The following is a 12,900-nucleotide window of genomic DNA, read 5'->3' on the forward strand; positions in this document are numbered from 1 at the left end:
AATCAATGGTAGAATGCAGTCAGCCTTCTCTGGGGAAATATGAACACAACAGCACTACCACCTGCTCCTACCTCCTAAGTGTGCTTTGCAAACCAGAGAGAGCTATATGACTGGTTTCAGGTAGCGTCCTCTTTGTTAAGCTGCTTTCACTATGCGGTATTAATACGGTAGTGTAAATGTAAATAAAATGTCATGGATGTCTGCATGTTCAGTAATGTGTTAATTTTGATTTGGTTATTCAGGCAGATTTTTTTTAAGATCATCTGCTTGAATTTTGACATGACATATCTAAATGTGAAGCAAAGCATGCATCTTTTTCACAACCATAACTGTTCTGCTGATATCTTGCTAATTACTATGCTGCTTTTGATGTTTGCTTGTATAAAACTCCCACATGAATTCAACAACATCATTATTTTCTCTATGACAAGATGAAAATGCAGATGCCATACTGGATAACTGCTTTACTGTGTACATTTTTACCTACACCAACCACGGATCGTTAAACAGGTTCTGACTCACAGTCAATTTTTGTGAGAAAGAACATATTAATGACAACAACAAATTTCTATATGTTGTAATACCCCATAAAATCATCAGTTGAAATCTATGTGAAAATTTCCACTCCGGGTCTGGGATGAGACCCCGCCCCAAGTGGAGGAGTTTAAGTATCTCGGGGTTTTGTTCAGTAATGGGAGAAGGGAGCGGGAGATCGACAGACGGATTGGTGCGGCGGCTGCAGTGATGCGGACGCTGTACCGGTCTGTTGTGGTGAAGAGGGAGCTGAGTGTAAAAGCGAAGCTCTCAATTTACCGGTCGGTCTACGCCTACCCTCACCTATGGCCACGAGCTGTGGGTAGTGACCGAAAGAACGAGATCGTGAATACAAGCGGCGGAAATGGGTTTCCTCCAAAGGGTGGCTGGCCTCTCCCTTAGAGATAGGGTGAGAGGTTCAGCCATCCGGGAGGGGTCAGAGTAGAGCCGCTGTTCCTCCACATCGAAAGGAGCCAGTTGAGGTGGTTCGGGCATCTGACAAGGATGCCCCCTGGGCGCCTCCTGGGCGAGGTTTTCTGGGCATGTCCCACCGGGAGGAGGCCCAGGACACGCTGGAGAGATGGAGAGAGGGAACACCTTGGTGTTCTACCGGATAAGCTGGAGGAGGTGGCTGGGGAGAGGGGGGTCTGGGCTTCTTTGCTTGGGCTGCTGCCCCCGCGACCCGGCCCAGATAAGCGGAAGAAAATGGATGGATGGAATTTCACAACAGCAAAGATAGAGACATAAAGTGTAAAGTTTTGCTAGACGTTTCCTACACATGCAGTTTTTATCGCCAGGTAACCACCATATTTAAGCACTGCCTTTAAAAAAACATTGCCCAAATAACCTCTCAGAAGTATTACCAAGATGACTGTCAAGTGAACAGATTTGCTTAAAGAAGATTTGCTCAAATCAGGACTTTTTACTGATGTAAAACATTGTTACAATAAGCAGTGGGTGTATCCAAAGGTATTTCTAATGGCAACTTAAATATGTTAAATCCTGCAAGTGACGGGGCCATTTTGACTTCATATACTGTTCATTACTAAAGGCACAAGGTGGACTAGATAACACATCTGTCATGAGAAATATGTCACAAAGCGTCTTACCTTTGTAGAAGCACTCTTCACTGTGCATGATGGTAATCCTGTGTCCTCTGATGCATGAGGTTCGGTGGAGCTCACAATGGTTCTGGTAGAGTTTCCCATCTGAACCGCACACTGGCTTGTAGTGTGGTTTGCAGTGATCCAAGCACTTGCACTCCCCTTGTTCAGTCTCATGATTGACCACACAATGGCGTCCTAAGCCACAGTACTTGTGTTCACATGGACCCGGATAGCTGTTGTGCCCCATAAAGCCTAGAAAACACACAATGGGGCGTAGAGCATTACACTTCTGTCTGACTTTAACTCGTGATCTAAACAGGTTCCTGCCAGACACAAATCGAAAGCCTGGATTTAGGCTCCTGTCAAGGGCTGGATCTAATTCAGGCTTTTTCCCTGTCCCCTAGCCCCTCAGGGAATTCCCATCAATACAGGAAGGTGTTTTTCTCAACTCAAAGTGTCAGTGAGATCCATAAATTATGCAAGTCAAGTTCACTGTAAACCATTCACAGTAGGAAAAAGCAAAGAAATACATTTATTTTTTTTTATTTCATATTTACACCTGTGTGTCCTGAAAACCTCCCACTGAGTGGACCGATGAAAGAAAATGATTAACTAGACAAGCATATTTACAATAACAATCAATCAGTCAATCAATCAATCAGTTAACTTTAGTAGTTCAAAGACTGCACCCTTATGGTGAATGGATCCAGCAGCTCTTTTATTCCACTTCTCTGCTTTGAGGTTTCAAATATTTTATAAGCCTAGGAATGTGACAAGAAAAGAGTGCAGTTCTATAACTTTTATTTATGTACAATTAAATGGTAGCACATGAGAGCAATTCTCTTAAATTTCAAACCAAGCCATCATGAGGTGATCTGCTCAATGGCCATAACTTTGTAGCTATTAGACAGTCCAGGCTCCGGTGCATAGATAATTTACCACCAAGTCACAAGTCAATCAGCAATATCATGCACTCCCATTTGATGTTATTTCAATTGCTTGACTCAGGATTCATTAGTGAAGCAATATTCATTGCTTCACTAATGAATATTTTCATTGTCGTCAATACAAGCTACAGAATTTCTATGGTCTTTTGATGGTTTCTATGATCTTGGTCTACTACCTAGGCTAAACCTTTTTCAGCGTGGCCTATCTAAGCTAACATCTAACATTGGCAAAAGTGCAAGACAAAGATCAATATCCTTTACACAAACTTGTTTCAAATTTTTTGATTTAAGGTTATCATAATGGGAAATTTTCACTGTGTGCTCCCTTCTTAGGCAAAACTCAACATACATGTGCACAGAGGTTCAAGAGAGAATGTAACTATAACTGTGCAAAAGAACAGGAACAGGAACAATGAGAGTCATTCACAGTATAGTATAGTATAATATGTGACATGTATTATTATTTCATTTCTAAATATCATTTTGTTCTGTAGAACAAAACCATGGTAACCATGAGAACATCTTTTAAAAACCTGGTGTTTCATCTCAATCGTAGCGATTATTTCCTACAAGATATAGACTAGTGATAATGTCATAATTAATCAATATATAAACTTTTCCAGTATTATTTTTGTTGGTATTCATTATATTTTTCTAACCATTTGGATCTTTTAAAATAAATTATGAACTGTTTAAGAAAAAGTCCCTAAATGAATTAACAGTTCACTACCAATTAAGTTGACAACCAAGGTTAGAAACAAGGTCAGTATACTTAAAACTAAACTAAACTTAAATGGTAAAAAAAAAACAAAGAAAACTTGATTTTAACAAAAAAGCACTGATACATTGTTGTGTTCCTAAAATGAACTAAAATGCAGACAAACTCTTGTTAGCTTTAGGTTTTGTCAGTTTGATCAAATGTGGCAACAGAACAAAGATAAGGAGGCTTTGGTCCAGATGTTTACTGGCACTTGACATGTTTACGGGATTTTGTAAAGTTTTTGTACTGTGAAAGCCATTACAGATGAGCATGTCAATGGCTGCATTAAGAAGAGGTGAGTCTGAAAATTATTTTTATGCACAAAATACAAGCATGACTTTTACAAGTCCAGTACGTTAAGGCATCAGTGTTTGTCTGAACGTAAAACATTTTGCCATGCCAAACACTAACCATATCATAATAAATTGAAAGCTTAAACTAAACTAACTAAAACTAAATATTTCAAACAATAAATATTAAATGGACCCACTCTTGAAACTAACAAATTAAAAATGGATTGAAAGAAAAAATTTGAAATTAAATATGAATAAAAACTCATGAAAAATACAAAACTATAATAACTTTGATTGGAAACCACAAGGAAAGGGTTTGTTTACAAGGTCAATGTGCCCCTCAGTGTACATGTGCAGTACCTCCACCTTGCTGCAAGTGGGAACTGAATGACCAGAAGAGATGGAGCAGCTTGCATTTTGCAGTAACCAATGTATTTTCAAATAAAGTGACCCTTAAAATAGCAAGGGCTACAATGTCATTCAGTATTCATTGAATTCTAGGGTTAAGGAATTGAGGATTTAAAATGAAAAAATAACCAAAAACCGTATGTGTGAAAGGTGTCCTTGAGTAACAGATTTATTTCTGGAAGACTATAAGGTTGCAGTTCTGCAACAAACCCTGATCTCTGACCACTGTGTGGAGGAGGGGGAAAAAGGAGGAAAAGACGTAATAAGAGAGCCAAACATCACAGCTTATATGGTGATTCAGCAGCAAACATAAATAAAATCATGAAGCTGTGTGATTTGTGAGGATGACTTCATTTACAAGGGGTTTTATGAGAGCAAGATTAGTGTGATTTTCTCTGTGGTCTGCCTTTTCAACCTGTATGAACACTAACACAACTTGACAGGCCACAGATCAGTCCGTACAGTAACCCATGAACCATATCAAATATATTGGCTTTCTAATAGCAGCCTGCCCGCTCTTAGATTGCCCTTTGGAATAGTCCACAAGAGGCGGAGGGGTATGTTGAGCGCAGAAGGAAAAAAAATGAAAAATATAACCTCAATCATACCTCTCAAGGCTGCACCCTGATGAACGTAAGGGAAGTCAGGCAATGACTACACGGAAAATGATTATAGCTTTGTCCACTACCTACTCCAATAGAGAAAAGGTCACTGTATTTATAGGCCTTAGTGTACCCTTATTTAAAAACTACCAAAGTAATAACACTACCCTGCAAATATAGTTCAACCTTTTTCTTTCACGTGACAAAAGGGACATCATAAAGGCTGTAATAAAAAATAAAAAAATAAAGATAAATAAATAAAAAGAACACATACATATTTAAATACACACACACCTTCATACAGACCACCAACTGGTGTTAATGAATGAAAGCCCACCATGGCAAACAGCCTTATGGAGGAGTGTCACGAATTCTGTTTTAATGAACACAATCGCAACATGCCTTGTGCATATTAAAGAGGTGGAACTGGCTTTATGACTATGAAAACACACAAACACACACAATACAGAAGAGACAATAGCGATACAGTGTTTGATTGATGTACTTCCCTATCGAGGCCCTTACACTATAAGAGACTATGTGTCACAACAAGCTGTATCTTCCTTTTTTGTAGTTATTTATTTTCTATTTTCTCCAGCTTTATCAGAGAGCTGGAGAAATTCCTCAAATATTCAACATGAAATCAAATGGAAATTATTCTCATAACAGATGACATTTTTTAAAAATGTTTTATGTGATCGATAGAAACATTTTTTAATTCTGAGAATCTGCTCTTGTTCTGTGTTTTTAAACATAGTTTTTAAAACTACATCTAATTTTCATTTGAGGCAATTTTGTTTTTTGGCTCAGTCCTACTCAAATAAAAATAAGACAGTAATCTCACTGCAACTCATAGGAAACCCCACAAAAAAAAGAAAAAAAATTCACATTCAATGACTAAGTAGTTGCAGCGACCAACTCTTCCCCCAGATATTGAGACTGCAACATCCTCATCCTCTGAGCAACCAGTTTCAATTGCAAGGTGATTGCACAGGTCAAAATGGTAAATGGTAAATGGCCTGTATTTATATAGCGCGTTACTAGTCCCTAAGGACCCCAAAGCGCTTTACATATCCAGTCATCCACCCATTCACACACTGGTGATGGCAAGCTACATTGTAGCCACAGCCACCCTGGGGGGCACTGACAGAGGCGAGGCTGCCAGACACTGGCGCCACCGGGCCCTCTGACCACCACCAGTAGGCAACGGGTGAAGTGTCTTGCACAAGGACACAACGACCAAGACTGTCCAAGCCGGGGCTCGAACCGGCAACCTTCCGATTACAAAGCGAACTCCCAACTCTTGAGCCACGATCGCCCCTAAAAGCAGGAGGCAACCTAAAAATTGCAGTTGAGCTAAAACTGATTGTGATCACTTAAAGTCTGATGAAAGTCTGCAAACAATTCCATCAAATTGATAAATGCGGACAGATGGTGCAATCGATTTACGTCATTCTGCACCAATGAGTCCAACTTGACTTCACTAGTTGTCAACTGGTTGTACTCTGGTTTAATTGCTATATAAAAGCAAGGTTGTTGATCATCAATGTGATACTCTTATTAAATTCACTAACAACTACGTTGCTATTTATGGAGATTTTTTTCTGTTTCAGATCTATGAGGTTTTGGCTAGACTCTGAATCTATGTAGTTAATGAGAATTTCTGGATGCAGACAGTACAACAGGACCCCAATCATACACAGATGACTGATTACACCTTATTGTCATTATATCACCATCTATCATCAAAGTAACTTTTAATATGGCAACTCATGGCAAGTTGTCACAGACTCTGATGCCCATCTTCATAGCAACCATTTCTAAAAGGACAAGATCGTAAGTTCATTGCACAGAGTCATTATAATATTGGCCATGCAATGGTCTCCGGCTACTGTTTTGTGACTATAGCATTTGATAAAGTTTAACTGGCTTACAACCAGCTGAAATGACTTAGCTGTGAAGCAGATTGGTGTTTCAGAAAAGATAAAAGTCAATAACAGCATCCAAAGCATTTCTTTGCTGCCGAGAAAGACACTCACCCCGCCTTACATACACTCTCTTCTGTATTGGGAATAATGAGAATGCATGATAGCTATCAAGAACAACGCAAAGAAAACAAAAATGTTGATGTTTAGCAATACTACAGTCTTTACCACTTTAGTTCCAGTTCATGTTTAAGAGTAGATTTTAGTACATACCTATACTCAAACTGACTTCTAACCCATATTTAGCTATCAACTCTATTAATCTTCCAAAGCATTATTAAAAAAGTAGATTAAATATTAAAATAAGAGCTACATTTTGTCTACTTTGCCTGAGAATTATCGTAACAACTCGGCTTCTACTGGTAATGTTCACATAATGTAATTTCCTCTCCGACCACTGTCACTGCAGAGCACCGAATATCTAAAAAATATATAATGTCAATGCATTTTTGTTTTCCTTCCCATTATCCACTCCTAAAGCAAGATTATTTCTTACATAGCTATTTCGGCAAGTTGCCAGCGAACATACTGCATTAGGCATTTCATTTACTCAGAACCATATTACCCAATGCAAATTAGCTGCACACGATCACAACTCGTAGATCACAAAGTTTCACTTAATTTCCTCCACATAAGGATGCCCAACTTAACTGGAAAACTGTCATGTAAAATAGAAAAATAACAAAATAAGGTGTAAGCAGACCAGCATGCACAGATTTTACTCACACTGCACACAAGCTGTTCACTACCAACCAATAAATATTGACTACAGAGAGGTGCTTCACTGCATTAATTACAATCTATGATATATTTAGCTTTGAGCGGGGCAGTATAGTGCTCGATTCATTCACAGAGAAACCAAGATCAACACCATCTATTCACAGACAACCGCAGCAGATGGTTATAGAAATGCATTAAAGAAATAGCTTTGCTTCTGAGACCGGATCCATTACATTCTTTGTCGTTAGCATCACTTTATTCTTCCATTTATTAAAAACAACTTTTACTTTTGCAAAGTCTCTTTCTACAGAGATGGATATGAGCGGAAATCACTATAGTTTCAGGCTTTTGTTTTTATGATAATAGTTTGTATAATTATATGCATTTAAAGACAATGAGTCTAGAGATGTTTAAAAAAACATACTGCATAATTTCAAAGCTTCCTAGAACATCAGAAGAATCAGCTGAAAGACTTCTACAGTTTCACTTTTGAGGCTTTCAATCAGAAGCCTTCATGAATATCTGCCTTCAATTTTAGCAGTCACACGTCAGGGTAAACAAAATGACTTAAAGTGGTGCGCCTCATTCATATCCCAAACAATCCCCCCACACATAGCCCCGCATTATGCTCTATCCGTCACAGAGGATTTAGACGGGATACAAGTGTGTACACTGTGACCTGATTGGAGCCAGTCAATTTGCTAGTTTATTAATTCCCCGCGGTGCACTGGCGTAATGATTATTCAGTGAATTTGCGTCGCACAGCGAGGCATCCTCCGTCACCAGCAGGGTCAGCGAAGGGCAGAGTCATCTGTTATCAGTATGCACATCCAACTGTCTGGCCATCAGCTGACAACAGAGACAAATGAGGGATCGTACACAGCAGTTCCTTTATTGATGACCTATTGTTTTTCAAAACGTGGACAGAAATCCATGATGCCAAATCTTCAATGTGACCCTCAGGGTAGAAATGTAACTTGTCTTGTATACACCCACTGAGATTATAGATCATGTTCTAACAGTGGCTGAATACAATCTGTTTACTTGAAATATAATGCATGAGTCTCGCTCTGTGAAACTTCATTGCAGCTGATGCTTCTTTTCAGAGCAGCCAGTCAATTTGTTTCTCCTCTGCTTATTGTTTTATCACGGAGTAGTACAATATTTTTATTGTAACGTGCTATGACATGAACTGTCATTTGTAAACACACCACAACTTCTGCTACAATACCTCAGCTTAGGTGGTATTCTTTTCTTTCCATGCATCTACTACACTAAAAACAAGAAGAAAACAAACGAAACTGAAAAAATCTGACCTAATGACAACAGACTCCCACACCATGCAAGTTTTGCTAAAGGACTCAATAACACTTTGAGACACTGTGGATACTGACATATGGGTGGACTGAATAGTGATGATGTGTGAGTGGTGATAGCAGACTGGAAATTATATAAAAGTCACATGCTAATAAAAGTTTTTAGCAACAATTTTTGAGTTTGAAAGAGTCATTCCTGTCAGCTGGCTCACCGGAATTTCCTTTTTTTTTTAAACTGCAGTTAGAATGAGGCTGGATAGCAGAAAAATTAATATTTGTGAAGTCAACACAGCCAAGGCTGACTAAGCAAAACCAGTGAGCACAAATTCTTTAGCAGAAAGTAGAACAAAAAGGCCAAAGTCAGCAGGTCAGAACCCAGAAATTGTCATTAACATACTCCCCAACAGAGATCATTTTTGCATAGCTTCGAGAACTGAAAGTATATTTATGCAGACTGCAACAAAACAGTGCTGCAACATGAGGTTTATAAGAAAAAGCAAAGGGATCTTAGACGCCCTATGTCAAGTAGCTTCACAAAGGCATTGTTTGACATGATCATGTCAAACAATGCCTTTGTGAGATTTATAATATTTGTTAGCTGTCTTCATCATAAAGAAAGCAAGGTACAAAGAATTTTAGGAAAAATGTAAAACTAAAACACTGGGGGGGGGGGGTTGCAAAATTTGTGATCGCCAAAGTTTTTTTCAACCCACGTTCTAGATCTAAAACATCTGACTCAGCTAAGCCTTATAATTAATCCATCTTTGTTCTCCACTAAAGGAGACCCATTATCCTCACTTTCAGTTCCATCTTTTTCATTGTTGCTTTCTACTTAAGCAGCTTTTCATGAGCCACAGCTCAACATAATTCCTATTTATCTTACATTGAGGCTTTAATGCAGCCCTCAAGTTTATCTTCTGTTTGAAACAAACCATTTAGTTATTTTTGCACTCCATTTAAACTAGCTTTTGTCTGATTGGTTACCCATTATCAACAGACGGTTTGAAAATCATGTGGGTGGGGCTTCTGTGTTCACAGCCAGAGTTAGGTGCTTGAAACTGAGCATCTGAAGCCTGAGCTGTTAGGTTAGAGTTACTAACACACACTCTGAACTGGCGATTATTCAAAAACAAACAAAAAAACAAACAAAAACCCTTTGGTAACATTTATTGGGTCAAAAGTTTACATTAGTTTACAAAAAGTTTCCAAACACTTAAATTATTTCTTTGAATTGTTCTTTTTCCTGAACAGCAAACTCTTTAATGACTTTTATAAACAGGAATTGAGTGCACAATTTGACTTTATTTTGGATTTTCTCCAATCTACTTCAAAATCAGTTTTGATGAGTTTGGATTCATTGACTTGTTAGCGAACCCAACTGTGTTCAAGTGTCAACAGTCTAGCCATTAATTTGAGTGAAGCTGAAGAATTTAGAAATAGTCCTCCTTCGTTACTGCATCAACTTTGGACAATTTCCCAGGACCACTGGGAGTAAAACAGCCCTGGATCATGTTACATCATCATGACTGACAGTGGTTTAAAAGCCTCACCTCCTCGAAACATCTGTCTGTTTTTGGGTTATTCCTGAACATCCAAACCAATTTCCTCTCATTTCAGAGTAACACCTTGGGACCTTGGCAGAGTGGTTAATCGTTCACAGCCAAATAACATATATTTAACCTCTTAAGCACCCACGCACCCAAAGATGGGTGCAAAAGGAAGGAGATGCGGAGATCAGAAAACCACTGGGGGCTTAACAGGTTAAGTACAATTGTTTGTGCTGATGATTTTCAAATCTGCAGTTGATTAGAAATGACTCCAAGAGACCTTCCTACATAACTTATGTAAATCTAAAATTCTCATTCTCAGATCTTCACTGAGTTCCTTTAGCATTGTTCTGAATATTCAGTGCTGTCAAACAAACCGTTTTTATGCTGACACAGAGAAACTACCAGTAGCAGTAAATCATGACTCCTAACAAGAAGTTAATAGGCCTTGGCATGATCAAGTTAAAAGACACTACAGAACCTTCAACGTCACTTATTCAAAATTCGGATGTAAAATCATTTCACGGTGGACAAAGAACAGTATAAAGAAAGTATTAAAATTGCATTTAAACTTCTGACCACAATTGGTAGTATGCACCATTGAAACATACATAAGAAAAGAATAAAGGAAAAATATCATTAGATTAAAGAAAACATTTGGGTTAATTTTATGCAAGTCATTTATTCATTCATTAAAATATTAGGATACTGTTATGTTTTAGCCTTTTAAGTTACATTCAAATATATTCATGGTATGCAAATGAAGCATTTAGCACTGATAACAGCTGCATAATTGTCAATTAGTGACAGGTATTACAGTAACTTTAAACTGCAGGGAAGTTGTCTGAAATTGTTTGATGAGCGACAGTTATTAAGTTAAAGTTACGTTAGTGCCATTGTGGACAGCTGGACATTGTAATTGACTGAACTACTGTTTGCATCACAGACTGAAAGGACCCTGACTCTGACAGAAAGGACCCTGAAAGTAGTCTGACTGTTTAAAATGACAAGCTTTAATGTCACCTTGGAAATTACTTAACAGTTCACCAGCTGTATGCTTGCTATATGCTGAAAGAATGGCACTGACAACAGCTGTTTATGCAAAACTGCAGCTGAATATTGAAGTAATCAAAAATGTAAAAAAAAAAAAAAAATGAAATTAAAAAATCCCTGATTCAACATTTACCTTTAAAATCTTTCCGGGAGCTAAATAAACTTTTGTTCTTAACCTTGTTTGATAGAGTTCTGTGTTTTGAAATCTCAGTGTGGCGAATGGCTTAAGATGCAAAGACAATTAGTCAGAATTATCTCATTAAAAACCAAATGAAAATATGCCCTGTGCAGGTAAAACATTAACCTTTAGTCAGAGCGTGTAAGCAACACCAAGGTCCTGACAGATGTGACTCCAGTGTGCAGTATTTGAAGGGCATCATCCCTCCATGCATGCATAACGAGGTGAACACTGTGTAAAGGGATAACAGACGTACTTGGACATGGCCAACATAATCAGATTGTCTTTGCAGATGGATCAAAGCATTGCTATGGCACCAAAAGACAAGCTTTAAAACCACAAAAAACCCAATAGTGTTATGGAAATTGTCTTCCCCAAAGTGTAACAACCTGCACTCTTTGTAAAGCCATTCAAGCTTCTGATAACTCTGGTCCTGATGCTGACTCAAACAAACAAACAAAAAACAAAAAAACACACACACAGACATCCATTTAAGCAATATCGTTTTGAAGCATATTTTTTCCTTGGACAGGCTGTACCTCTTTTTTTTTTTTTTTTTGCGAATGCTTTCTATTCTCTTTGTAAACTCAAACTGTTGCTGTAGTACCTGTATCTGATGTTTTCCATTACAACAGCTCCGAGTCCTGAGGGAGAGAGCAAAGCGTGGTAAACAACAGTCAGGCGCTAAGCTCACACAGTGCAGAGTTTAGCTGGCCCACAAGGCCCATGAATAAGAAAAAGGAGATGCAAATTGGAATAAACAACAACTACTACAATCTTAAAACTTTACTTGCGCATAAACAATGTCACAGTCCCTCACACCAACTGACACTTCGTGCAAATAAGTTATCTGAAATCTCAGACGGTGAGCAAGTTCTTAAGTGGAGCGCTGCTAATGTTGGAAGGCACAAGCGTTCACATTAGCAGCGGCAGCAGCAAAGTGTATTTTTAGCCAACCTGTTGTCATGCAAAGAAAAGGTGTAACATATTCACGGTTAAACATCTGACATCATCCAGTCTGCCATTACCCGCCGTTTTTCTCAAACAATGGTTGCATGTAAGTCTGACCATTAGCAGCGTCTCAGGAACAGCAATCTCCTGAATGTCACCAATTTGTTGACAATGCATTATTTGTGACATATTTATGGAGAAGGACATTTAATGGCACTAAGCATGATTTATTTTCAGCCATCCTGAGCCGGAGGCATGCATAGTCTTGGAGATTTCATTTTAAAACAACTGGTGAATAATTTTCACCTAAAGACAGGAACCTTTAACCAATAGAAAGAATTTTGAATCTTATAATGGATTGACTTCAGATAAATTCATTTCAGGCTCAATTTCCGATGTGTTTGTTAAGCTCGCAAACTTGTCTCTTTATTCAAAAATGAATCTTCTGCCAGGAAAAGGTGTTAAGTCTGGTCACTGCGACCCCCTTCACATTCGGTGCT

The 12,900-nt window shown here is 38.3% G+C and overlaps 1 protein-coding gene across 3 annotated transcripts in view; it reads right to left on the bottom strand.

Annotated features, from left to right (window-relative positions):
- The window catches only part of fstl5 (follistatin-like 5), a 198,425-nt gene that overhangs the window by 129,888 nt on the left and 55,637 nt on the right, over positions 1 to 12,900 (bottom strand). For all 3 annotated transcript variants that reach the window (XM_040010097.1, XM_040010096.1, XM_040010095.1), the window contains exon 4: positions 1,644 to 1,892. In XM_040010097.1, the coding sequence (XP_039866031.1) occupies positions 1,644 to 1,892 (249 nt within the window). The remainder of the gene's footprint in view (positions 1 to 1,643; positions 1,893 to 12,900) is intronic.

The sequence above is a fragment of the Simochromis diagramma genome, unplaced genomic scaffold (genome assembly GCF_900408965.1).
Source record: "Simochromis diagramma unplaced genomic scaffold, fSimDia1.1 OVJJ01000585.1, whole genome shotgun sequence".
NCBI lineage: Eukaryota > Metazoa > Chordata > Actinopteri > Cichliformes > Cichlidae > Simochromis > Simochromis diagramma.